This window comes from Gobio gobio (assembly GCF_949357685.1).
Source record: "Gobio gobio genome assembly, chromosome: 6".
NCBI classification, from domain to species: Eukaryota; Metazoa; Chordata; class Actinopteri; order Cypriniformes; family Gobionidae; genus Gobio; species Gobio gobio.
The window spans coordinates 38,655,951-38,680,100 of record NC_137102.1 but is presented as its reverse complement, the minus strand read 5'-3'; the positions used below and the strand labels follow the sequence as shown (position 1 = coordinate 38,680,100).

At 41.2% G+C, this 24,150-nt stretch overlaps 1 protein-coding gene across 4 annotated transcripts in view; it reads left to right on the top strand.

Moving 5' to 3' along the window:
* The window catches only part of c8b (complement component 8, beta polypeptide), a 45,252-nt gene that overhangs the window by 15,746 nt on the left and 5,356 nt on the right, over positions 1-24,150 (top strand). For 3 of the 4 annotated variants that reach the window (XR_013816719.1, XR_013816720.1, XM_079819537.1), the window contains exons 5-10: positions 575-707; positions 1,952-2,149; positions 3,155-3,395; positions 3,502-3,630; positions 5,312-5,475; positions 16,127-16,277. Coding sequence is in view for 2 of the 4 variants with exons in the window: in XM_079819537.1 (XP_079675663.1) it covers positions 575-707; positions 1,952-2,149; positions 3,155-3,395; positions 3,502-3,630; positions 5,312-5,475; positions 16,127-16,277 (1,016 nt within the window). In the remaining 2 variants the exon portion in view is untranslated. Of the gene's footprint in view, positions 1-574; positions 708-1,951; positions 2,150-3,154; positions 3,396-3,501; positions 3,631-5,311; positions 5,476-16,126; positions 16,278-20,304; positions 20,431-24,150 lie in introns of all 4 variants that reach the window. The other variant, XM_079819536.1, reaches the window with a different exon arrangement.

Sequence of the window (24,150 nt, the reverse complement as noted above, 5' to 3'; positions counted from 1 at the left end):
CCGAAATCAAGGAGAGGGACAAAAGTATAAAGTATAAAGTTATACTTAAGTATAAAAAAAATACACTTAAGTGTGAACTAAATTAATGTTTTCTGACACTTAATTGCTTGTTAATAGCAATTCAATTAAAATGAATTATAGTTTAAATGCAATTAGCTGAACTTTAAACCCACTTAAGTATGACTTATTCATACTTCATTTATATATATATATGACTTCATAAATACATCTATTGTCTTTGAAATATTGCCAAATGTACTGACAATACAGATTAATGGTATTTCTATTAAATCTTCAATTCATGTATTTTAATATATTTGTTATACATGCATTTGTAATGTTTAAAATATATTAACTTTAAATGTATTACTAAAAAAATATACAGTTAAAAATATAACCAAGTGCTTTGCATATGCTTTAGGATGTTAGGCGACATATCAAAATAAGTGTTCTTTGAAATAATTGCAAAGTGCACTTTTTAAATGTGTACTTAAGGACATTTTTGTTGCTCTTGTACTTGATTCCAAATGTAAAAACAGCCATAGACAGGAGATCATTTGTTCTTCATTCCTAGAATCAACATTATAAATGGTAAACTGGAAGCAGTGGTGCTTGATAACCGATACTACGCTGGCGGCTGCTTGCCTCATTTTATCCAGGATGTTCGCTTCAGGAAGCCATATAACATACAACAGTACACAATAGAGGTATGGCACATGTTTTAAAATCTAAAGCTGCAGTATGCAAGATTAGTGATGTGCTTTTTCAAAACGTTGCTTTATGGAGCTTTGAAACCTTTGGTTTTGAATCAGTGGTTCAGAACGCAGTATCAAACTGAGGCTGTTACATCATACTGTTTTGAACCGTCTCGAAATTCTGTTGACTGTTAGAGTGTATGTCAATATATGGTGTTAACCGATTAAAGTTTTATAATGTGTGTCTAGTTTCACTGACAAACGTGTATAATAAAAAAATAAATAGAGAGTGAATAATTAGTTGTTTCTAATTGGCCTAGTTAACCAAGCCCTACCTAAAAACAGATAAGACTTGCTTTAAAGATTAATAAAAGTACACAAATTATTATGGCTGTCACTACAGATTATTTTGGTAATTGAGTAATGTATTTTTGTAGTAAGTAATAAAAAAAGAACAATAGCCTGCATAATAACATTTATCAAAAGATCCTATCACACAATCATTAATATTTGACCACTTTTTTACTAAATGCTACAGTGACTAATTTCGTGAACATCAAACATTTGGACATCAAAAAAGAAGATTTTTTGATAATGTTATGTTAGCTACTTTCCACTAACTTATGAACACTGTATATTATACAATTTTCATTATACAATTTTCTAATAAAATTAGTTCCCAATACTTATTCATTTGTTCCCTAATTTGTTCAATATTCATTTTAAAATAATTGCTTTCAATTAGTCAGTGAAAGGCAATTACCAGCTCAAAAATCTTCTTTATGGATATACTGTATTTTTATGTAACATTACATTTTTTCGCTACATTAACTCTGATAAAATGATCGCCTGTAATTGTGGGTACGCTGGACAGCTGAGTAAATACCAAAAACATTGTTCCTTCGTGAGTAACTTGCAGTTTTACACTTCAACCGTTAAAGGGCCAAATAATTTGCAACCTTTAGGTCGCGAGTTCTGGAGGGCCACTGTCCTGCAGTTTTGTTACACCTCAAATCAAACACATGCACTTGTAATTTTCAATCAATGCTGAAGAGATAAGTTAGATTATTCAGAAGTTATGGTTAGGGTTGGAGCTAAACTCTGCGGGACCGTAGTTGCTCATCCCCTTTTGCTTTAATTAGGCCACTTCTCAGGCAAACACATTTTCCAATGACACTAGTAACAACTAATAGCATTTTCAGAACTTTGGGTTCTGTTTTTTAACATGTGTGAGAAATAATTTACTTTGTTCCCAGACAAAAGGCTCCTATGATTTCACGCTGGAGGCATACGAGTCTTACAATGAATACTCTGTGAGTGAAAGCAAGGCAACTTTATCCAAGACCAGCGTCTCATTCGCAGTTGGTGTTCCTAATGTTTTTGATTTTAGTTTTAATTACAATGACCACCATTACAAGAAGTCAGTGAAGAAGATGCGCAACTTGTCTGGGACGGTAAGTTGCTTTCTCTGTCACTAAGGTGAAACTTTCTTTGAACTATATTAACTAAATGAATGAGATGACAACAGATAAAATCAGAAAATGGCAATTGCTATAAATTACCAAAGATGAAACTAGAATCTTTTTTTGTTTTGTTTTCTGGCTTGCATGTGCAGAAGACAATGCTAAGGAGCTTAGATTCCTACTATGTACCTACTAAGTATAAATAAGGCCGCATTTACACTGCAGGTCTTGATGCCTGATTTTTTATCTGAATGTTTTTTGACATCCCGCTTACATCTGCCTTTTAAAAGAGACCTGATATCTGCATTTACACTACACTTGGCGAAACTAACAAAAAACATTATGATATCATTGAGTTAAATGTATTGACATGGAATTCATAGAAACATTTTTAATGCAATAGTTTCACCCTTATATAAAAATCATTATATAGTACAATTCTTCAAGGTTATATACACAGATCCGCTGTAAAAGTAAGTGTGTAATGGTGTGGTGGAAGAACTTTTGTTAAGCATGTCAGAGATTCTGCTATTGTATATGTTTTTTCCTCATTACAACCAAATGTGTTCATCAGTGATTGTAGGGAAATGTTAGTGTGCATTTTATTTAGTGATTTTACTTTTGACCAATGGGACTGTGCACAAGCCCGTATCTGATTCATATTAGATTTATTTCCACATATGATTGAGGCCTGAAACCGATCTGAGAGTATCGGAATCCATGCGCTTTTTTCCTGCTTGCACGTTTGTGGATCATATCCGTGCCACATGGGAGGAAAAAATCAGAAATGGGTCACTTGAACCAATGTAAGATGTGTAAATGTTGCCTAATTGTAATAGTGATGCTGGTCTTAACAGACACCACTAACTATGAGAAAATAATAGGATATTAATGATATTAATAAAAGAAGAATGATAAGACAATATTCAATTCTTGACCAGACTGTGAAATCTATTGTTTGGAGCCAATCATGACTTTATTCTGTGTTGTCCTCAGAAAAAAAAATTCATCCAAGCACACTCTGAACTTGAGGTAGCACGCTATGCTTTAAAGACAGCCAACCTGATGTTACACCCTGAGTTCCTGTCCCGCTTGCGTGCCCTGCCACTGGAATACACGTATGGGGAATACCGGCAGCTCTACAGTGACTATGGGACACATTTCATCAAAGAGGCAACTCTCGGTGGAGATTTTGAATATACCATTGTCCTTAATGACGAGCAACTTGAAAAAGCTGGTAGGTAAAAGTTAGGGTAAAAAATAGGATGTGATCAAATCAGGGACTACCATGTTATCCCAAAAGTTGAGCCTACACTAAATGTGAGTGTATTCTTCCATTACAGGATACACACTTGAACAAACCAAGAACTGTGTACAGTTTGGGCTGAAAGGTGGAGTCACAATTAAGGGAGTGTATGTGGGTATGGGAATGTCAGGTGGTAGCTGTGCAGGCCTGTTGCAAGAGCTTGGAGGTGAGCAAAGCCACAATCACACTGTTCAGATCAAATAACCTGAAAGGTCAAGAGTACATTTCTTTAATGATGTAATCATTTTCTGAGGGTAGGGTAGGTCATTTTCGGAGAGGCTAGCAATAGCGAGCTAGCTTTGAAAGCATAAGATCCCATCCTCCCTTTAGAGCAGGGGTCTCCAAACTCGGTCCTGGAGGGCCACTGTCCTGCAGAGTTTAGCTCCAACCCCAAATAAACACACCTGAACATGCTAATCAGTGTCTAACTAGGGCCTTGTAAGACACTAATTAGCTGGTTCAGGTGTGTTTATTTGGGGTTGGAGCTAAACTGTGCAGGACAGTGGCCCTCCAGGACCGAGTTTGAAGACCCCTGCTTTAGAGTGACACCAAAGCTACGTCTCCTCCAAAACACATGAACGTAGCAGGGAGCAAAACAAAAGCGTCAATAGAGATGGCGTTAAACTACCTCATGTCTCAAAACACATAACATTACAATAATAATGAACATAAACAACTTAAAAGAGCACTGACCTGTTCCACCTGACTGCTGCAGATTAATTTCAGCGTTGATAGTGTTGACATTGAAACACATTAAATTAGAGTCACAAAATGTTCCGAGTATAATGTCATGGGTTTCCATCTCTTCCAAATTACAATAGTTGTAATTACAGTCACAATGGATTAAACTCGTTGTTTTAGTTCAGGAGGAACTGTAAAAGGCAGCTGCTGAAACTAATTCTAATTCTGGAAAGCATGAAACGCATTGAGGATGTGTGATGTGCGCGGAGGTATGGAAATACATACACTGAGAGGCAGGTAGGACACCGTGTTGGATTGATTAGATGAACATTTTATGGTCCTACGCCTTCCACAGAATATATATATGCACACTGGCCCAGTTTTACTATCTGTGAGTATGCATATACTGTATATCTATTGTGTATGGGCCAATTCTGGGCCAATTCCACTAATGCCAACTCATTTTCGAGTCTATTCATAAGAATGTTGTAGTCGATAGCATCAAATGCAGCACTAATAGACAGATAGAGAGATACAACCATGGTCTGATGATAAAAGCAAATCATTTGTAACTCTAATGAGAGCAGTCTCAGTGCTATGATACGGTCTAAATCCTGACTGGAAATCCTCACAGATGCCATTTCTTGCTAAAAAGGAGCATAGTTGTGAGGATACTGCCTTTTCTAACATTTTTGACAGAAATGGTAGATTCGAGATTGGCCTATAATTGACTAATTCTGTAGGATCAAGTTGCGTTTTTTTGGTTTAATAATAATCGCCAAGTTTTCTGTACATATCCTAATGACAAAGATGATTTAATGATATTAAGAAGAGGATCTATGTCCTCTGGAAGCATCTGTAACATTTTATTTTAAGGTTAAATTCTCGCTATGAACTAGTTGGTATTAGCATGCATATTACTAGGATCTTGGTTTACTTATTGCTACTTAAAAAGCACATATTACTGCCTTATTCTGCATGACCTTATTCCACAACCCTTTAATCCTACCCAATACCTAAACTTAAACGCTACAAAAACTGAGCAGTGTGAGCACTATGTTTACAAAACCTGTTTGGAAACAGTCATTAAATCCTTTTTCTGCCTGTAGAGCAGATTATCTAATTTTACTAATGTTAAAATCCTATTTTGTTGTCTGGCATTTCAGATTCCAGTAAAGAAAGGAAAATGGTGGAAGACGTCTTAATTGTGGTTAGAGGGGGGGACAGTGAAACTGTGTCACGTCTAGCTGCAAAACAGCTACCATCTCCAGACATTATGCAGCTGTGGGGTGATGCTGTCTTCTACAATCCAGATTTTACTCACAAGAAGGTAACACTTTTCACTCAATATATACACCTTTCTTAACAAAGCCTCAACTTTTCAAGTTTGTTCAATTGCATAATTCTTGTAGAAAATACATCCCTTAAATCTGAATATTTCTATATTGCCATAGACCCGACATTAAACTGTTGTCTTCAATTAACCAAAAATCTTATAAACCAATAATATACCACTAAATGAAATTTGTATGCAAAATTAAATTTCTCACCAAAGAATGTTACACTCAATTTCTCACCAAAGAATGTTAAGACTACAACATCTGTTTTAGCAAAGCATTTTGGCATTTGCTTTTATCTAAAGTGAATTTTCAGTGCACACATTTTACCAGTATCAGTGTTCCCTGGGAACCTATTGCGTGAACAGGTAAAGATCACTTATGTGCATATTGCTATCATATCCCAAAAAGCTTCAGACTCTACTAGACTCATTCCTGTTAAAAAGAACAGAAAATCTGGTCACCTGCATATGCTGTGTTTTGGATCCCCTAAAATTGATGCACCTCTTCATGGAAATAAATGTTGTGATGTTATTTCCATCAAAAGGGTACATACATTTTTGGTCAAGATCTTGTATTGACAATGCCAGTGTCACATAACAGAAGGGCACAGACAAGCAGTTAAGTATAAGTGATCTTTATCAAGTTTAGAGTGTGGTTGTAGCAGCGTGAACCAGGCAATGGAAGTAGATGGTGACTTGTAGAATGGTACGGGTGACTTAGCTGGTGCAGACTCTGGTATCTTGCGGGTGATGGAGAATTTGAAGAGTGAAGATCGGTAACCATGCTGACGGACAGAAGACAGTAGACGAAACGGGATGATCACAGGTAGGTAGAGCGGTATGGTGTCTGTAGTTTCAGCGTGTACTGAGACGAGACCAGACAATGAGTGAATGGTGACTCGGGTGAATATATAGTGAGAGTCTCTGAAGAGGTGCATGTGCAGCTAGTCAGTATTCTGGTGATTGTGAACAAGTGGGCGGGTCTTGGTGAGTCGGTTATGATTGTGGCTGTGATGGTGTGGCTGACTCTGTGACAGCAAGAGTCCAGCACTTTGTAAAGTCTCCTCCAGCACATCCCAAAGACTTTCAATCAATTTAAGCTCTGGATTCAGAGGGGTCAATTCATGTGTGAAAATGATTCTTCATGCTCCCTCCCAACCATTCTTTCACTATTTGAGCCTGATGAATTTTGACATTCTCATCCTGCAATATGGCCATGATGTGTCTTCCTACATTGTTTATTAAATGAAAAGCTACACACTCCATCAATTAGGGTTAGAATAACTGTTGCCAAACATATAACATGTTATAAAAATAATAATCACTGCAATAATGATCCAGTCATAGACTCTTAGGGTGTACTCACACTAGGCACGGTTGCCTTGTACCGTGCCCGAGCTCGATTGTCCCCCGTCCCCACTCCCCCGCTGGGCTTCACTCACATTGCACTTAACATACCGGGCTGGAGCACGCTTACGTCATTCACGATGCAACTTTTTGTTGTTTGCTGTCGTAATGATGACAGCAGTGCACAGCTGTTCTGTGCTCCGGCACGGTTAGAGATCACACTACATGCATACCTCGCCCGAGCCCGCGCCCGAGCTCAACCAAACTTCCAAGCGGCCCACCTCTTCTGGCCCACCTCTTCCAAGCAGGCCAGGGCCAGCTAAACAAACTAAACTAGTCAACCGAACCAGACTTTGTGGGTCAAACGCGCCCGGGCACGGTTCAGATCACCTCGTGTGAGTACACCCTTAAGCATTTAAATCCAAACAGCTTTTGGTCAAGAAGTGTATCAACCAACAGTCTGACACAGCACATTTTCTGTTGGCTCAGGGCAATATGTTCGCTCTTTGAGCAATGTGTCTGTCTCTTTGGGGGCAATCCTCCTTTCAAGAGTTACGCATGAAACTGTCACGGTTGGTTTTGGGATTTGGTTCACGTTTATGTTTTCATGTCTTTTATTTTGTAATTTTGCTTCAGTCATGTGACCTCCTTGCCCTTATGTGATCGTGGCATGTGCTTCCCTAGTTTCATGTGTCTTGTTATGATTGGTTCCCTTGTCTATGTGTCATGTTCTCATTGGTTGGTCTAGTCATGTGTCCATAGTTCTCATTGGTTCATTGTCTTGTCATGTGGTTGCAGGGACGTACTGGGACTGAAATTCAGCCCGGGACTTTAAGACGGAGAGGCCTTTTACGCGAGTGCCCTTGGTGCACTTTTTTGCAGTTATTTTCATTCTAATAGTGTTTTTATGGTATAAAGACAATCAGATTACGCTGAAGACCTTCAAGAAACTTTAGGATAACACCTGCCTCCTCAGGTTGTATAAGCAAGTCACCACTGCACTGAACACAACCAGGTCAGCAAAACCTAATCTCAAACACATAAGTCACACAGTATACTGCTTACTACCATCATGTCATGTGTATAGTCAGTCGGAGTGTTAAATTAGTTACAAATACTCACACCCACTCATACTCAAAAACTACAATGCAGTCCCATACAATAGAGATTGTGTGTGTGTGTGTGTGTACTCACTTTCAACTCTCCCTGCCTCAGCTTCCCCTGTGCTGGACCCTGCCTCTGCTTACTGATTGTACAGCTACATAACATATGCATGAGAAGAACATGAGTAATAAATATAGCAAAGAATAATACATTTTCTAATTCAAGCTGTGCTTCAGTCAGGTTATTATCTAGTATGTGGAACTATTGGCATTTTATCCTAAATGTAAATATGTAACATTGTGCTGTATTTTTCTATTTTTGTGTGAGTGTCCTTAATAAAGCTTTGATTGATTGATTGATTGATATGCCTAATATGATTGCCTACCCAGCCCTGCACACTGCCCCTCTACCTGTCTGTTTCCTGGTTCCTGCTCCTCCTCCTCCTCCTCTCTCCTCCTGCTGCTGCTCCTCCTTTCTTCTCCTCCTCTCTCCTGCTCCTCCTCCTCTCTCCTCCTGCTGCTCCTCTTCCTCTCTTCTCCTCCTTATCTCTCCTGCTGCTCCTCCTCCTACTGCTCCTCTCCTGCTGCTCCTCCTCCTACTGCTCCTCTTCCTCTCTTCTCCCCCTGCTACTCCTCCTCTCTCCTCCTGCTGCTCCTCTTCCTCTCTTCTCCCCCTGCTGCTCCTCCTCTCTCCCCCTCCTCTCTTCTCCTCCTGCTGCTCCTCCTCCTCCTCCTCTCTCCTCCTGCTGCTCCTCCTTTCTTCTCCTCCTCCTCCTGTAGCTCCTCTTGCTCTCTTCTCCTCCTTCTCTCTCCTGCTGCTCCTCCTCCTCCTGCTCCTCTCTCCTCCTACTGCTGCTCCTTTTCCTCTCCTCCTGCTGCTGCTCCTCCTCCTCCTCTCTCCTGCTCCTCCTCCTCTCTCCTCCTGCAGCTCCTCTTGCTCTCTTCTCCTCCTTCTCTCTCCTGCTGCTCCTCCTCCTCCTCCTCTCTTCTCCTCCTGCTGCTCCTCCTCCTCCTCTCTCCTCCTGCTGCTGCTCCTCCTTTCTTCTCCTCCTCCTCTCTCCTCCTGCTGCTCCTCTTCCTCTCTTCTGCTGCTCCTTCTCTCCTCCTACTGCTCCTCTTCCTCTCTTCTCCTCCTGCTGCTCCTCTTCCTCTCTTCTCCTCCTGCTGCTGCTCCTCCTCCTCTCTTCTCCTCCTCCTCCTCTCTCCTCCTGCTGCTCCTCTTCCTCTCTTCTCCTCCTTCTCTCTCCTGCTGCTCCTCCTCCTCCTCCTGCTCCTCTCTTCTCCTACTGCTCCTCTTCTTCTCTTCTCCTCCTGCTGCTCCTCCTCCTCCTCTCCTCCTGCTGCTGCTCCTCCTTTCTTCTCCTCTCCTCTCTCCTGCTCCTCCTCCTCTCTCCTCCTACTGCTCCTCTTCCTCTCTTCTCCTTCTCTCTCCTGCTGCTCCTCCTCCTCCTCTCTCCTCCTACTGCTCCACCTCCTCTCTTCTCCTCCTGCTGCTGCTCCTCCTTTCTTCTCCTCCTCCTCTCTCCTGCTCCTCCTCCTCTCTCCTCCTGCTGCTCCTCTTCCTTTCTTCTCCTCCTTCTCTCTCCTGCTGCTCCTCCTCCTCCTCCTGCTCCTCTCTCCTCCTACTGCTCCTCTTCCTCTTTTCTCCTCCTCAGTGTGTGTGTGCCTAAAACCTAAAACTGTCCTACCTCACATCACCAGCAATCTTTGGAGGAGTTTACTCGACTCTGCAACTCTGTCTATGACTCCATCGTTGTCTAAAGTCATTAGGATCTCTTTCTCTGTGAACATTAGCATGAATGCCTCAAGACGCTCCTGTGTCAGGGTGCTCCTCAGTCTGTTCTTTACAAACTTGAGAGTAGAAAAGGTCCTCTCACAGGCCACTTGACTGAAAGAGAGTGTAAGCAAGAACTTGTAGGCCAGTCCAATGATGTGATAGGCATCAGTGAGGAGGTTGTATTTGGAGAGGATATCATAAACACAAATTGCACAGTCTTTACAGGAGGTGCAGCTGGTGTTATTCAGTTCCATGTCTTCTCCACATTCTGTCTCTTCTGCAGCCCGGACAGTGTATGACTCCAAATGTGGCAACTTAAGTCTCTCCCACTGGTTGGCCAGACTACAGAGCTCGGCATTGAGCCTTCCAGATGTTGCTCTTTCATCGAACCTAAGGAGGCATTTACTGAGGTGTTTGAGTGATTCAGATGGAAGCCCCCTATCTCTTAGTGTACCAAAATTCCTTGGGTTGAGGCATGCAAAATCATCATAAAGAGCTCCATTTGCAGAATAGCGAGTCTGAATGCTCTGAGTCACTGTGTCCAAAATGACATTGTGCACCTTGATCCTGTACTGATCCTCTGTATTCAACGAATGTTCTTCCTCTGCTACTTCACCTGGCATGGACTTCTTCTTTCTGATTTTTTTTTCAGGTAGAGCCCCCTGAACCCCCTCTTTAGATCCATTCTCATCCAGCTCCTTGTTAGCCCATTCAACAAAGATATTTGCAGCTTTTGTGACACCATCCATGTCCCTGTTGCAGGATTTTAGGCTGTCTTGGGCCCCCATAACTAGTCGATGAGCAGTGATTAGGTCCATGCCACTGGTCTGGAGGTATCTGGAGAGTGGTGAGGTAATCTCAAAGACAGGGCTCTGAACCGGTTCAAGGAACGAAAACGAAAACCGGAAACGAACGAAATTTTAAGAGGAACAAAAACGAAAACGAAATCAAAATCAATTTGAATCGTTCTGAACAGAAACGTTAATTTGAAATGGCCATTAACCGGTTAATAACGTTATTTTATCGTTCTCTTTAATATTTTAATTTGGCAGTGACCAATCATGAATTGAGTAGTCCAGCATGTGACGTTGACGGATCAAGCGTGAGTGAAATGCCCGCGCACCATCATCTATGAATCTACCGGTACGCAAGTCAGTGTGAGAGCGCGCATTTTCATGCCTCAAGTACATTTCTTTCCCCACTGAGGTCATCAATGAATGTGCAGGTATTGGAGGACATTCTTTTCGTACGTTTAAATAAGCAGTACGGACTTTAAGCTCAAATAGACTGATTTAGGCTAGTTTATGGATTTCGTTTAAGCCTGTCCAAGTAGGCTATAGCATCTATCAAACATTTTTCCTATAGTCTTTCAGATTGCCAATACAGGACAGCTCTATGTTTTCTATATAGACAGTTGATGCTTCGTATTAAATGGTATGTTATATTGCATTAAATGATCAAGCTTTATTAGCTGACTGAATTTGATTATGGGATGCAAGGACGTGTTGCGCAGTGTTTGCTTTGAAATTACCAGTTGACGGTGCATTAAAAGAGCAATGGTTATCCAGTTTATTTATTCTTTATTCATGCAATTTTTAAAACAAGTCGTGTTGAAAAAAAGTTATGTACAAAGAATGTTATCACTCTTCTGAAAATAATTCGGCATAAGAGGCCACTTTCGATTGTCTAACGCTCCATTAAAACAGGTCCGCTGTTTATGCTTTGTAATTAATGCATGTATTTCTGTTGTGGTTTTAAAAATTTTATGAAATAAATATTCAAGTTTAATTAAGTATATTTATACATATTTGTATAGGCTAAATTAAAATAACGTTATTAACCGGTATTTTTTCAAATCAAACCGTTTTCGGAACAGTAATGTTTATTGAGGAACGCAAAAACGGAAACGCTATAATATCGATTCTGCTCGGAGTGAACCGATTGATATTTTTTTCCGTTTTTAAGCCCTGCTCAAAGATTCTCAAGAATAGCTGTGCTGTCAGCACTGTCTCATGCTTCAGTAGGGACTCCATGTACCCCTTAGCTCTTGCTCTGACATGTGCTTTGATTGACATATCTTCCACTATCCTTTTCAGTGTTAAGATTAAATCAACATACAACGCATTGTCAGGGTTACCAAAACAGCCAAATATCTTGCTTAGGGCCTGGTCCTTGGCCCACCATCTTGTCTCCCCGATAGGAGACAGCCGTCTGTGTCGCTTGTCATCACTCACTTCATCCCACATTTTCATAAGCTTGTATGAGTCCTTGATAAATACAGCAACACCGTTCACTATGGAGAAAAGGGATGCACTTTCTATCACAGCACTCGTGGTGTCACCCAGAACAAGATTGAGCACATGTGCATAGCACCAGATGTGCACTTGGTTAGGAGACTCTGATGCCAGTAAAGCAGAGAACCCCTTGTACTGGCCTTGCACTGGCGGCTTTATCGGTTGAGTTGCCAACACAGTTCCTAAGCTCAATATCCACCTTTGCTAGAGTTTTTTTAAGTAGCTCCACAAAATACTCTCCAGTTGATGACTCACAATCAACCACACCTATGAGCTTCTCATGGACCACATCAGTCACATATCTGAGGATAACAGCACATTGGTCTGTGGAGGTAACATCTTGCGTGGTGTCAATCTGCAGAGAAAACATTCCTGCTTGCCTTACTTCCCTTGAAATGCTTTCTTTGATTAAGTGGCTGATTACATCAATCACTTTGTTGACAGATGTTTTAGAGAGCAGTGTAACGAAAGATCCTCTGCCTTTAACCTCGGTCTTATTTAGGCTTTGGCTTTTTTGCACACATTCATTTACATGTTCTTGCAGAGAGACATCAAATTTGCTCAGCAGAATGATCATTTCCAAGAAGTTTCCATGATCAACAGCAATGTTGTCCCATGTGTATGCAGCTTCAAATTTGGTGCCTCTATAGCTAAGACCACACTTTCCAATGACTTTTATCACTTCAATGACACGTTTCATGACTTGGCGTTTCTTTCTGACTTGGTCACGGTGAAGAGGCACTTGTTTTCCACTTAGTAAGCTTACTATGTCTGCTTGACTGGCCATCATAAAATATGCTTCTGCACTGTCTCTGTGAACTTGGTTTCTTTCGTGCTCTTCTATTCTCTGATGTACATGCTTCCATGCTGTCATTCCCCCCTTAATGAACACACTTTCACTTGCAGATGGCTTTGCATATGCCAAACATACTGTGCAGTACAGTGAGTTTTCTTTCTTACAGTATGTGAGCCACTTTCTCATAATACCATCTTTAGTATGATAGATAGTCGTGCCTTTTCTGGTGGGTTGTTGAGGGTGGTAAGAAAAAAAAAGATCTAAATCTTTGGAGGCCGGACGTGTATAAAAATCAAAGCCCTCATCTTCAGCTCTGTTTAGGTCTATCCCTGGTGCATCTTCACCTGTGTTGGACCCTGCCTCTGTCTGTACTGGTTATACTGCGTGAGAAGAACGTGATGTCACTATATCTTATTCTATCTATGCATAATATGATTGTCTACCCAGTCCTACACACTGCCCCTGTACCTGTCACTGTTTTTGTTCTGGTTCCATTCTCCTCCTGCTCTGCTTTCTCCTGCTGCTTTCCTTCCTCCTGCTCCTCCTCCTTCTGCTCTGCTTTCTCCTGCTGCTCCTCCTTCTCTCCCTCCTCATCAATATGACTGCAGGGGTCATCATCAAACTGTCCCTCTCCATCACTGACCTTAACAGCTAATATACATACATAGACTCCTTACAGACATTCCTTGCTTATAGAGTTTATGTAGCCCCACCCCTTTTCAGCGCTGCGTTGCCATGCAAAGCAGAGCGTTGCCATGGACACGCAGGATTCTAACCATAGAGACGGTGTGGTGAACAAATTAGTCCTACTGAAGAGATGAGTCCGAGCTTAGGACCCAAGCAATCGGATTGGTTCAAAGCACGTTTTATGTGTAATCGCTTTAGTGCCTGGTTACAAATCATACAAAATCAATTTATTATAGAAGACGTTTGTACTACGTTATAATGAGTCATTAATGTATTTTAACTTATATGTTTCAGAAACCAATATTTTACCGAAGCTACAGATTGTGAAATTAAATATTTCTCATTGTTAGTGTGTTAAGTAACTAACTAACGTTATCCGATGATCGTGCTAGTGGAGCTTTATCTGAGCTTCTACTGCCCTGATACTGCCTTACCGTATTCACAGCAATTCGTAATGTAATTATAATTATGTCATTATTTTTTATCGTAATAATCAGCACAATATGTTACAATTACACTTTTTTCAAATAAAAAGAACCATAAAATAATGTTTGTGTATATTACTATTTTTCTTATTAACAATTTAGACAGCTCACGTTAGCTACAAGTTATCGCAAGAACAGATTGAGATCAGGCATACTAATGGGGGTCCTAAGCTCGAACTCATCTCTTCAATATGACTCATTTGTTCACCTCACCGGAATTTTCTTAGCGGTACCAATACAATCGTTTTTAAATCAATAAACTCCTTTTCAAATAAATATTTTGTGTCATTTATCACTAAGGCCGGCGACAGACTGGATGCGTGGCATGTCCGTTTTTATTTCAGCTCCCATGTTAACAGGTTAGAGCTGCGTGACACAGGGCGCGGCCTGAGCCACGCGGAAAACGCATGCATGCTAGAAATAGAACAGACATCTATTTTTCACGTGACACGCAAGCGTGTTGGAAGCGTTTCCAAGCAAAATAGAATAGGAAAAGATGTTTGTCATTTTGACACGAATAAATATTAATAAATTACATTTTGATGTTTGAGAGTCTCTAGGTTTTGACATAAATGCAGATATAAATGTAATTTAAACAAATATATCACCAGAGGCTTATCATGACACCTAGCAGCAGCGACGCGTCATACACGTTTCTGGTGTGCAAAGACATGGAAAACGCCACGCAGCTGACACTCAACAGAAACGCCACGCTCACGCACAGGCAGCCAGCGTGTCGCCGCCACTCGTCGGCCTAATCGTGCACACCTATCCTGTCCATGCTGCTGGGTCCTTCCTCATCTGCACCTCCTGCCACAGCACCCTTTTCAGTGCGGAAAAGGTCCGTTAATTTGGCACATTTAGCTGTCTCTTGTGCCAACAATTTTTTCTTTTTCATTCTTATTTTTTCGGCCCCACCCATTTCTTTCTCGTCTTTCCTTCTTTTCGCCATTTTTACCGTCTGTCTCTGTTGCATTCACACAAACCCAAACCTAACCAAGTAAACTCCTTTGAGCCAATCGGATGTCAGGAAATACGAGGATCAGTCCAAGTTGGGAGGGGCCGCTCGTATCCCCCCTCAAGATTGGAAGTATTGGTTTGGCCCGGTCTGAAACACACACACAGACACACAGCTGCGTGTTTCCGCTGCAGCTGATGCAAACCATGTTTCCGCTGCAGCTGAGCGGCCGGCCACTGGCCGGTACGGTAGCGTTACGTATCATATAAAAATAAAAAATAAAAAATAAACTTTTTGACCAGCGGCCGGTTCGGCCTGAAATGGACCGGCTGTTCGGGATTGTTCCCGGTATTCCCGATTGCCAATCCGCCCCTGTGTGGTTGAGTTCTGGTTGTTCATTGGTTGTCATAGTCATGCGTTCCCCTAGTCTCTGTATTTATAGTCCTCATGTTTGCCTTGTCAGTTTGTCGAGTATTGTTCCTGTAACCTCTGTTGGTGAGTTTTTCAAGTTTGCTTATGGTTCATGTTCAAGTCTGTTTTAGTCAAGTCAAGTCAAGTCATTGTTGGATTCTGTTTATATCACCTTGTTTAAATAAAACTGCACTTGGGTTCAACTACAACTTGCCTCAACGTGCAACGTGCCCAGAGTCCAGAGAGGGCACCAGCCCATGCCCAGAGTCCAGAGAGGGCTCCAGCCCGTGACCAGAGTCCAGAGAGGGCTCCAACCCGTGACCAGGGGTCCAGAGATGGCTTCAGCCCCTGACCAGCATCCATTGATGGCTCCGACCCCTGACCAGTGTCCAGTGATTGCTCCAGCCCCTGACCAGTGTCCAGTGATGGCTCAGAGCCTCATCCTGCCATGGTCACCACACCAGAGCCAGGTCCTGCCACGGCCGCCATGCCGGAGCTTCGTACTGCCACAGACACTCCTGGGAGATGTTCCACATAGTGTAAACTGCTGTTGCAGCGGCTCGTTCTCTACACAGGGATTGCATACTTAAACAAGTATGCAAGAAATGTTGTGGGTGTAACAGTTAAGACTGTGTTGGGAGAAAATGCCTACAACTTCAATGGGTATACAGCCTGGGTGAACCTCTGATATTTATCCATTCATCCATTCTCAGAACCATTTGTCCTTGATTATTGATTTCACTTAGCAAAATCCTGTAATGTTAAATGTTAACCATGTTTACAGATAGAACCACTTTATGAGTTGGTGCCATCACGAGAATCGAATGCTAACATCCTGAAGAAAAACCTGAGGAGAGCTCTGTCAGAGTACCTGAAAGAAATCAGCTCCTGTCGCTGCTCCCCCTGTCTCAATAATGGCATGGCACTGCTCAAAGGTGAGGATAATCAGAAACCACTTATAACTATATAAAAATAGTGATGAGTCCCTGTTATATTTATAAATTTTTAGTAACACTTGAATGTTGGTGTAATGCAGTTTGTATGTTCAGGGAAGAAGGAGGCGGAACCCGGCGAACGTTAAAAGACTTTAATCCAATAAACAAACACAAACTGAAAGTAAAAGCGGCAGCCACTCACGGACGACTGCCGCACACACACATAACCAAACATAAACAAAACAACATAAAATCCAAGCCTGGTCCTCTCTCGTCCTTCACTGTCGTCGCTCCTCCTTTATGCTCCCGTCACTCCTCCGTGAGACACGGCCAGTTTTCCACCCCCGCTTTTGAAAAAATCCTAAGAAATGGCATAATCAGACTACAACTGTTACAGTTAATGATTCATTTGCACTAAAATCATAAGTATGGCGTCATTTGAAAGTAGACACTTGGCAGTTTACTGTCAATTCAAAATTATAATTATTTTCATAATCAAAAAAACAGAGCTATAATAAGCTTCAAAGTTTTGTAAAGTTATTAGAAATATATTTCTATGAAATATCTTTATGAAAATAAAATTGAAGTTGGCATTTTAGCAATCTAGAAGTGCACTACAGCTGAAGCCACATGTCTGACCATGTTATATTTCAAATCTGAAGATGATAAGTTTAAAACTCTGAATTTTATTAAATGTTTTTCAAGATCATGTCATATGATTTTTATTTTGAGATTTCTCTAAATTGTTAACTGATGTTTATTGCAATCTCTTCTGAGCTACCATTCAGTTTATTGTCTCTATTGTTTTGAGGTGCAAAATGCCCATTCAGTTTCTGTCTCCCCAGAATACTTTCACACCCCTCTGGCCAGGTTATGGCTTATTATCTTATTCTTTTGTCTTCATTGTAATCACTGACGACTATCTATTCAAACTGTTCTTTTCAAACCTCATTTCTTTGATCAAACTTCTCACTTCACCTTCTAAAGTGCCTCAAATGCCGTTGTTGACAATAGAAACATTTTAGTTGGTTTTTCATTTCAGTCTATTCAAAATTATTAATAAAAATAACGTATTTGCCCAGGTGGCAGGTGCATTGGCTAGCTAGCATGTTAGCTTAGCACACAATCAAAATACAATAAAGATTAAAACTATGTTTTTTTTCTACAAAATTACTTTTATATCACAAGTGGGATGTTTTAATAACCCTCTGTGGTCTCATTTGGCTTCAGATAAAAAAAATCTGACAGAAAATATATCATTTTCAGTGTTTCCCCTAGAATTTTTTCCAGCAGCGGTGCTGTTACGTGCCGGAGTGGCAAGTTCAAAAACTTCTGGCAAGTTTTGTGGATAGAAATAGACATTTTGAATATTTTGGATACTATTTTATGTTTTTGCAAAAAGTCTCATGCTCATCAAGCCTGCATTTATTTAATCAAAAATACCGGAAAAAACAGTAGCCTAATATTGTGAAATATTATTACATGATGTTTTTTTTTTTTTTTTACCTTCAGTTTTTATTAATCAAATATATATATATATATTATTGTTTTGATTCACATTATGGCTCAATCGTCACCAAGTTTATTAGATGCTTTAAGATGCAGATCTAAAATCATCCTCCCTTTTACGCCCATTTAAGCTAAACTGTGTTTAAGTGAATACTCTCCAAGCCTGTCATTTTGAGATATAGGCTATTTTGTTGTGTATTTGATGGTTTAGTCGCGCACACGAAGCATATGTTTAAGTCGGTCCGTTTCGCAGCGTGCGTACACACACACACACCCGCCTTGAACTTAGAAACAGCGTCTATTGCGCGGATTATTGTGCTTTTCATTTAATCAAACACGTTCTGCACGTTCTTTAGCCAAAGTGGAGAGTGTATTTGACAACAATCACGGATTGTGCTGAATCTGACGTTAAATGCATGTTTGGGGAGAAATGACAGCGCGTGCTGTGAAGGGAAGGAAGTTGTGCTAGACGATGCGCGAGCATAGTTTATAATAGTTTTACCTCATATCTTCTTTTTTTTAATCCTTGGAAGCGAAAATAAGATTAATATCACAGCCCTGTGATATTGTGAAAGTGTAAGCAGACTACATTTGTTTAGTTCTCTGGCCATCGTCAATCTCTCTCTCTCCTTTACAGTGTGTAAGTGAATGTCGTGATATTACAACCCATTCTCACTGCCAAGGAGTCAAAATCCGAAGCATGGTCAAGTGCCCTTCGCGTCACAACAAAGACGCCAAAGCCACCCCTAGGCGTCACTATATCGACGCGCTGTCGCTGAGCGCTCCATTGATTTCAGTTGTTTACCCAATGCGTCAGATCAAGACGCATTTTATTCTTTGCATTTGTAAAAGCATACATGATTTTATTCATATTTTATTCATATTTAAACGTTACTTTTATATTTTGGAGCAGCAGAGCGATGAGGGTGATGACGTATGCAGAGCGACGGAGAAACATCTGAGACTCTGGCCGTTTCTCAATATGCTTACTTGTCTGTACTTGTGTTCTCAAATAGGAAATGTCCCCAGTTTCCATTTCAGAAATCTGGTCACCTTACCTAAACCACATATTAATGTTTAATTATTTTTAAAATGTAAACGAAAAGAGGCAGGGTGTTTTATACTTCGTTTTATTATAAATATATAAGATAATGAATGTAGGCCTAACTACGCGTTGCCTGAACCACATGTGTGTGGCTAATATGTTTAAGTTTTTTTTTTTTTATGAAATGAGGCAGTGGTGTTTTATGACATATTTTGTACGCGAACTTCTAACTTGCGTCCGTGACTTACCAAGTTTGACTCCGGAGAATGAACTCCCGATGACGGTAATAGTTAATATTAAACATATTATAGCCACACAAATGTAGTGAAGGCAATGCATATTATCTTCAATGCATGTATATAACAAAACGAAATATTTAAAAAACCCGGCCTCTTTTCGTTTACATTAAAAAATAAAAACATGTAATATCATGTGTGCATAATATAGCCGATTATCACTGTAATACAATATGACATAAAACAAAACCCAGTCTCTTTTTGTCAAATGTTAGTTTAATGCGTGATCAATATCCATTTTAAAAGTATAAGTAAAAGGTATAAGAAGCTATACAATACATAAAGCAATTCAGTCAAAGAAAGTCAGCGCTAGGAGACTACAACGGTAAAGTTTAATAGCTTACAAATATAAAGTTATGAAACTTCACTTTGCCCTCAGACAAAACGATCTGTCAGGGAAAGAATTATAGATTAATGAGAGCAAAGATCAGCCGTTAGATCTACACAAGACGAATCATATCTTCACATCAGAGCCAGCGGTAGACGGCAGAAGGACTGGCCGAGGAAAGGCGCCTCTCGGTGGGGTTGAGCAATTGAGCGCCCCCGCCGCTGGTCCACTGGAGCTCACAACTCCAAAAACGGCAGATCAAATTTTCAAAAAGGCGCTCTCTTTATAAATAAACCACAGATTTTGGCTTTAAAGGTCCCATGGCATGAAATTTTCATTTTATGAGGTATTTCAACATTAATATGAGTTCCCCTAGCCTGAATATTGTCCCCAAGTGGATAGAAATGTTGATCGGTGTAAACCCGAGTTCTGGCTGTCTCTCTCTGCCTTTGAGAAAATGACAGGCCAGACGAGCCAATCCTGAAGTCTCCTGGTTTGACGTCCAAGCAGGAGCGGTTTCCTCCCTTTCCCCCGCCCAGAGAATCTGGCACGCCCATGCAAACGCTAGAGATCATTAACGTTACTTGTGAACGAGTGAACACTGGCAGTTTCTCAGTGTTTGTATTTACAAATGAAAACAGAAGTCTTTCTTCAGTTCCTTCTGATCTGTGATCATTGATTTCTTATGTGTAGCTTATTATTTATTATTTGTGGACACGCAGCGGCTTCTCTCTCTCCCGACAGAACAGTGTTTTCGTGTTTTCTATCTTGTGAGTCAGTGTTTTTGTACGTCCTTGTCACGTCTATCTGTTCTAAAATGTGCATACAGTCTTTTCTGTTTAACATCAGCAGTCACATCTTCAGAGATAAACTTCACGCACGCCGAAGCTCGGCCTCCAACATCCCCGACCCCCAGTACTGCATCTGGCCCACAGCGGAGGAGCCAAACGCGGCGTGAGATTAAGCAGAAGGGGGGTAAGCGTGAGGGTATCCGGCTAGGCTAGCCAGCTTTCCCCACAATAAACTGGATTACATTCGATTACAGCTGTTGTGTCTTTGTTTGCGCTGTGTAACGTTACTCAATGCGCGTCAATGACGCTATTCATATGATTGGAACATATCTAGAAATAATGCTATACTCAACACTTACTAACTCGTTCATCTCGCTGTAATGGTACATTGCATGTGTTACAAAGTTGGTAGAATAATGATGAAGAGGACTCGGTGTGACTGGGACTCGTGTTTATTCAGAACTCTCAGATACAAACACAATAAACTCGCGCTGACTGACAGCGCTCTCATAACTCAGAAGTTACTATAAATAACTTTGTTAGCAATCGCTTCGTCTCCGTGATGTCCGGTTCGCGAATGAATCATTCTTTTGAATCGGTTCTTTTTAGTGAACCGAACCAGTTCACCAAATCGGACTGAATCGTTCTAAACGGTTCGCGTCTCGAGTCAGCGCTGATCCATAATTTACTAAAGTTACTAACTTTCTGACATGAGTGACAGTCCCTCCGACTAGAAATAAACTAATAACCTGAAGTATATGCTAGTAACTACAACAGTTCACCCTGAACTGAGACATACTGAGAGAACTGATGAGAAGTGAACACAGGTCCATCCGTCTCTCTGTCAGACTCGTGCCTGCTCGTGCCTCGTTAAACCACGCCCCCTCCGCTCATTTAAAATGCAAAGATGTCAGCCAATCACAACAGTGGGCGTTTTTACTGAAGTCTCACAGCAGACACGCCTCTTGAAGCAGGGCATTCAGCCACAGGGCAAACAGCAGTATAGAAAAAATGCCTTTTATTTCTAAATTATGACATTTTATGATGTAAAAATCATACTAATAATATAAGTACACCTCAGAAAACACTATAAAATAATAGAAAAATGCCATGCCATGGGACCTTTAAAAACAACTACATTCTCGCCTATTTTGTGAAACATTAACACTACCAGAGGGCTCTCGCTAAGACAAGCAAGCTGGTATATCAGACTTTTGCCGAATCCAGTCGGTAAGACAGTGATAACATCTTTTTTAGATATGAAGGCTTCTTGTGTTGTTCTTTGCTCTGGTTTTAACGGAATGGAAAAGTTTAAATCGCTTAAAACAGCTGCGATAGCTGATAGTGATGTTCCACTGCTGCATCCATCTTTGTAGTCAGTGTACAGAATCTGCTTCACTGTCGCTGCGCTGTCGTCATCGTGCAAGCGCTACAATGACATCAGAAGACGGGGAAAGTCCAAGCTTGCCAGCATCAATCGGGCAAGCCGTGTAACGGGAGGTGGATCTGCCTCTACTCAGGACTTGACGCCAGCAGAGGACATCGCTGCGTCCACCCTCACCGATTTTTTTTCCTGGTTCTTGACGGACAAACCAATTTGTTAGATGTCCTTATATACATATATGTCTTGCCAGAAGTTGCCACTATTGGGCAAACAGGTCTGCTTAATTATTAGACTACAATTAGCCTGAATCATTTGTAAGCTAGATTTATGCCTATTTTTTCACATCTTCGTGGCACACCACAATGATTTCCGTCATCTCATGTGTTAATATTTTTTAGTGTAACAATTTATGATTTGCAAAAATAACTGTTGCATCTGTGTAGATTACATGAGCAAAGTGTATGCGCGTTGTGCACGCTATACATTATGGTCAAGCATGCGCCCTTAAAATAGCATAATGAACAACGCTCAACGCGCCACTGACTTTAGACTAGGTTTTTTCTGGTCAGTGGCGCAATTGTTTAATGGAACAGCAAAATAGCACCAGGGAATAGGCTTGTTTGAGATGAGCGAAATCTGCGCAGAACCGATCACCGGTGATCAGCGCGAGATGCATTCCGGTTAGAAAAGTGTCCGAGGGCGGTCCGCCTTGCTCTGATGTCATGCCGACATATGTCAAAAAACTCTCGCGAGCGAAAGGCGGATGTGTCGGATTTTGCAGTCGAGCGCAGCTGCTCTCCACAGACTGCGCGGAGCAAAAGCATGATGGGAAACGACTTGCTGACGACACAGCTTAATGCTTATTGGTTTAAATAACCGTGATGTATGGTTCTTTTTCAAAATGTTTGATTTTAAAACTCTGATATCATGTTTTTATGTGTGAATATTCCCAAACTCTCTAACAAAGGCGATCTCTCTGTGGGTTATGTAATTGTTGTCATATTTATAAAAAAAAATATATATATATATATACAAACATGTATGTAGGCCTAATTCAAGTAAAAATGATTGATAAACACGTCTTTCGAATGGAAATAAATAACAAAAACTTTGGGTGTCTTGTTCATAAAATTTATTTTCATATAAAAGTAACAGAACTTAAATTACATCCAGTTTATCAGCAACAAAGCGCACGAGGTGAATCCCGCGATATGAGATGAGATTCAAGTTTATTGTCATTACACATGTACAAGTACAATGCAACGAAATGAAGTTTGGAGCAAGCCTCCGAGCCGCAGCTATTTAAAGCGCCGCCACACGCTCTCCAGAAATAAAGAAATGCAGATTGCTAAGCATACATGCAAACATTACATACATAGTACACACAGTACACGTGGTCACGTGATGGTATTTTTTGTTGGGAATAGTAAGGGAGATAGGAAGGAGGAAAGGGGAGGCAGACGGTTGGATGGGGGGCAGGGATGGGGTGAGGTGTGTATGATGCGAGTAAGAGTCTTGGCTTCCTGTGTTGTGTGAGAATGTTAGCCATAACTTAAGATGTTTTCAAAGTTCAGTTCTGTGGCTTGTCCTTGAAAGGAGATATGGCCGTGCACAGGGAACGAAAGCAAGATAGCAGGACCCAGCTGTCAAGCTGACCTCCCAACCGAGAGATAGGGACAGGCTGGACGTTGGGATGAGGGAAAATATCTTAATCCATTTAGCTGATCTTCTGTAATTTTCCAGACCATAATCAATCAATCCGTTCTGATCCTCAGCGTCAGCGGCGAGCGTCCGGTTCATGAATGGACCTGGACATTTCATCCAATTTCATGGTCAGACCAGACATACTGCGTAGCAGTTCACTAGCCTGACCCCCGATGGAGCCCACTCTTCCCTGCGTCTCCGCAGTCCGGGCTGAGATGTTACGATACAGCTCCTCAATCAATGTCACTCTTTGATCTAATACCTTCAGTCGGTCACACACATCCACGAAGCACTCTTTAATTTCCACAGACAGCGGCTGGGTGAATTTACTGGCAGCTGTCTTACCCATTTTTCGATAGGTCAGGGCAATCCCAAGGCCGAGAAATAGGAACCCCACTATCATAATGCCAATTATGAATAAATCCTCAATATCCTCCACGGACAGGACTTCCAGGCACAGGACTTGCCAGTTGTTCCAGGCGTCCCGCGTGTAGCCCGCGGGGAAGGTCCCGTCCGGGCAGGTGGGTTCTCCCGGAGTACCCTTCCTCAGTGAGAAAATCTTGTCAATCGCGCTGAGAGACCAGTTAATTAATTCCATTTCAGTATTTTCAGGAGTCCAGCAAGCAGGGAGTCAAGAAAAAAAGACAAAAAGATCAGCGCCAAAGCAGAGCGGGGAGCAGATAGAAGGCACGTCTGCTCTGTATGAGATCAGGAAGTGGATATCCGCCTTTGATCTCGCAGGTGTCGGATCCACTATGAGAAGAGAGAACTGTCCGGCTTGCCTGCACTTTTTTCACTCCTCCCCTCACTGCAGCC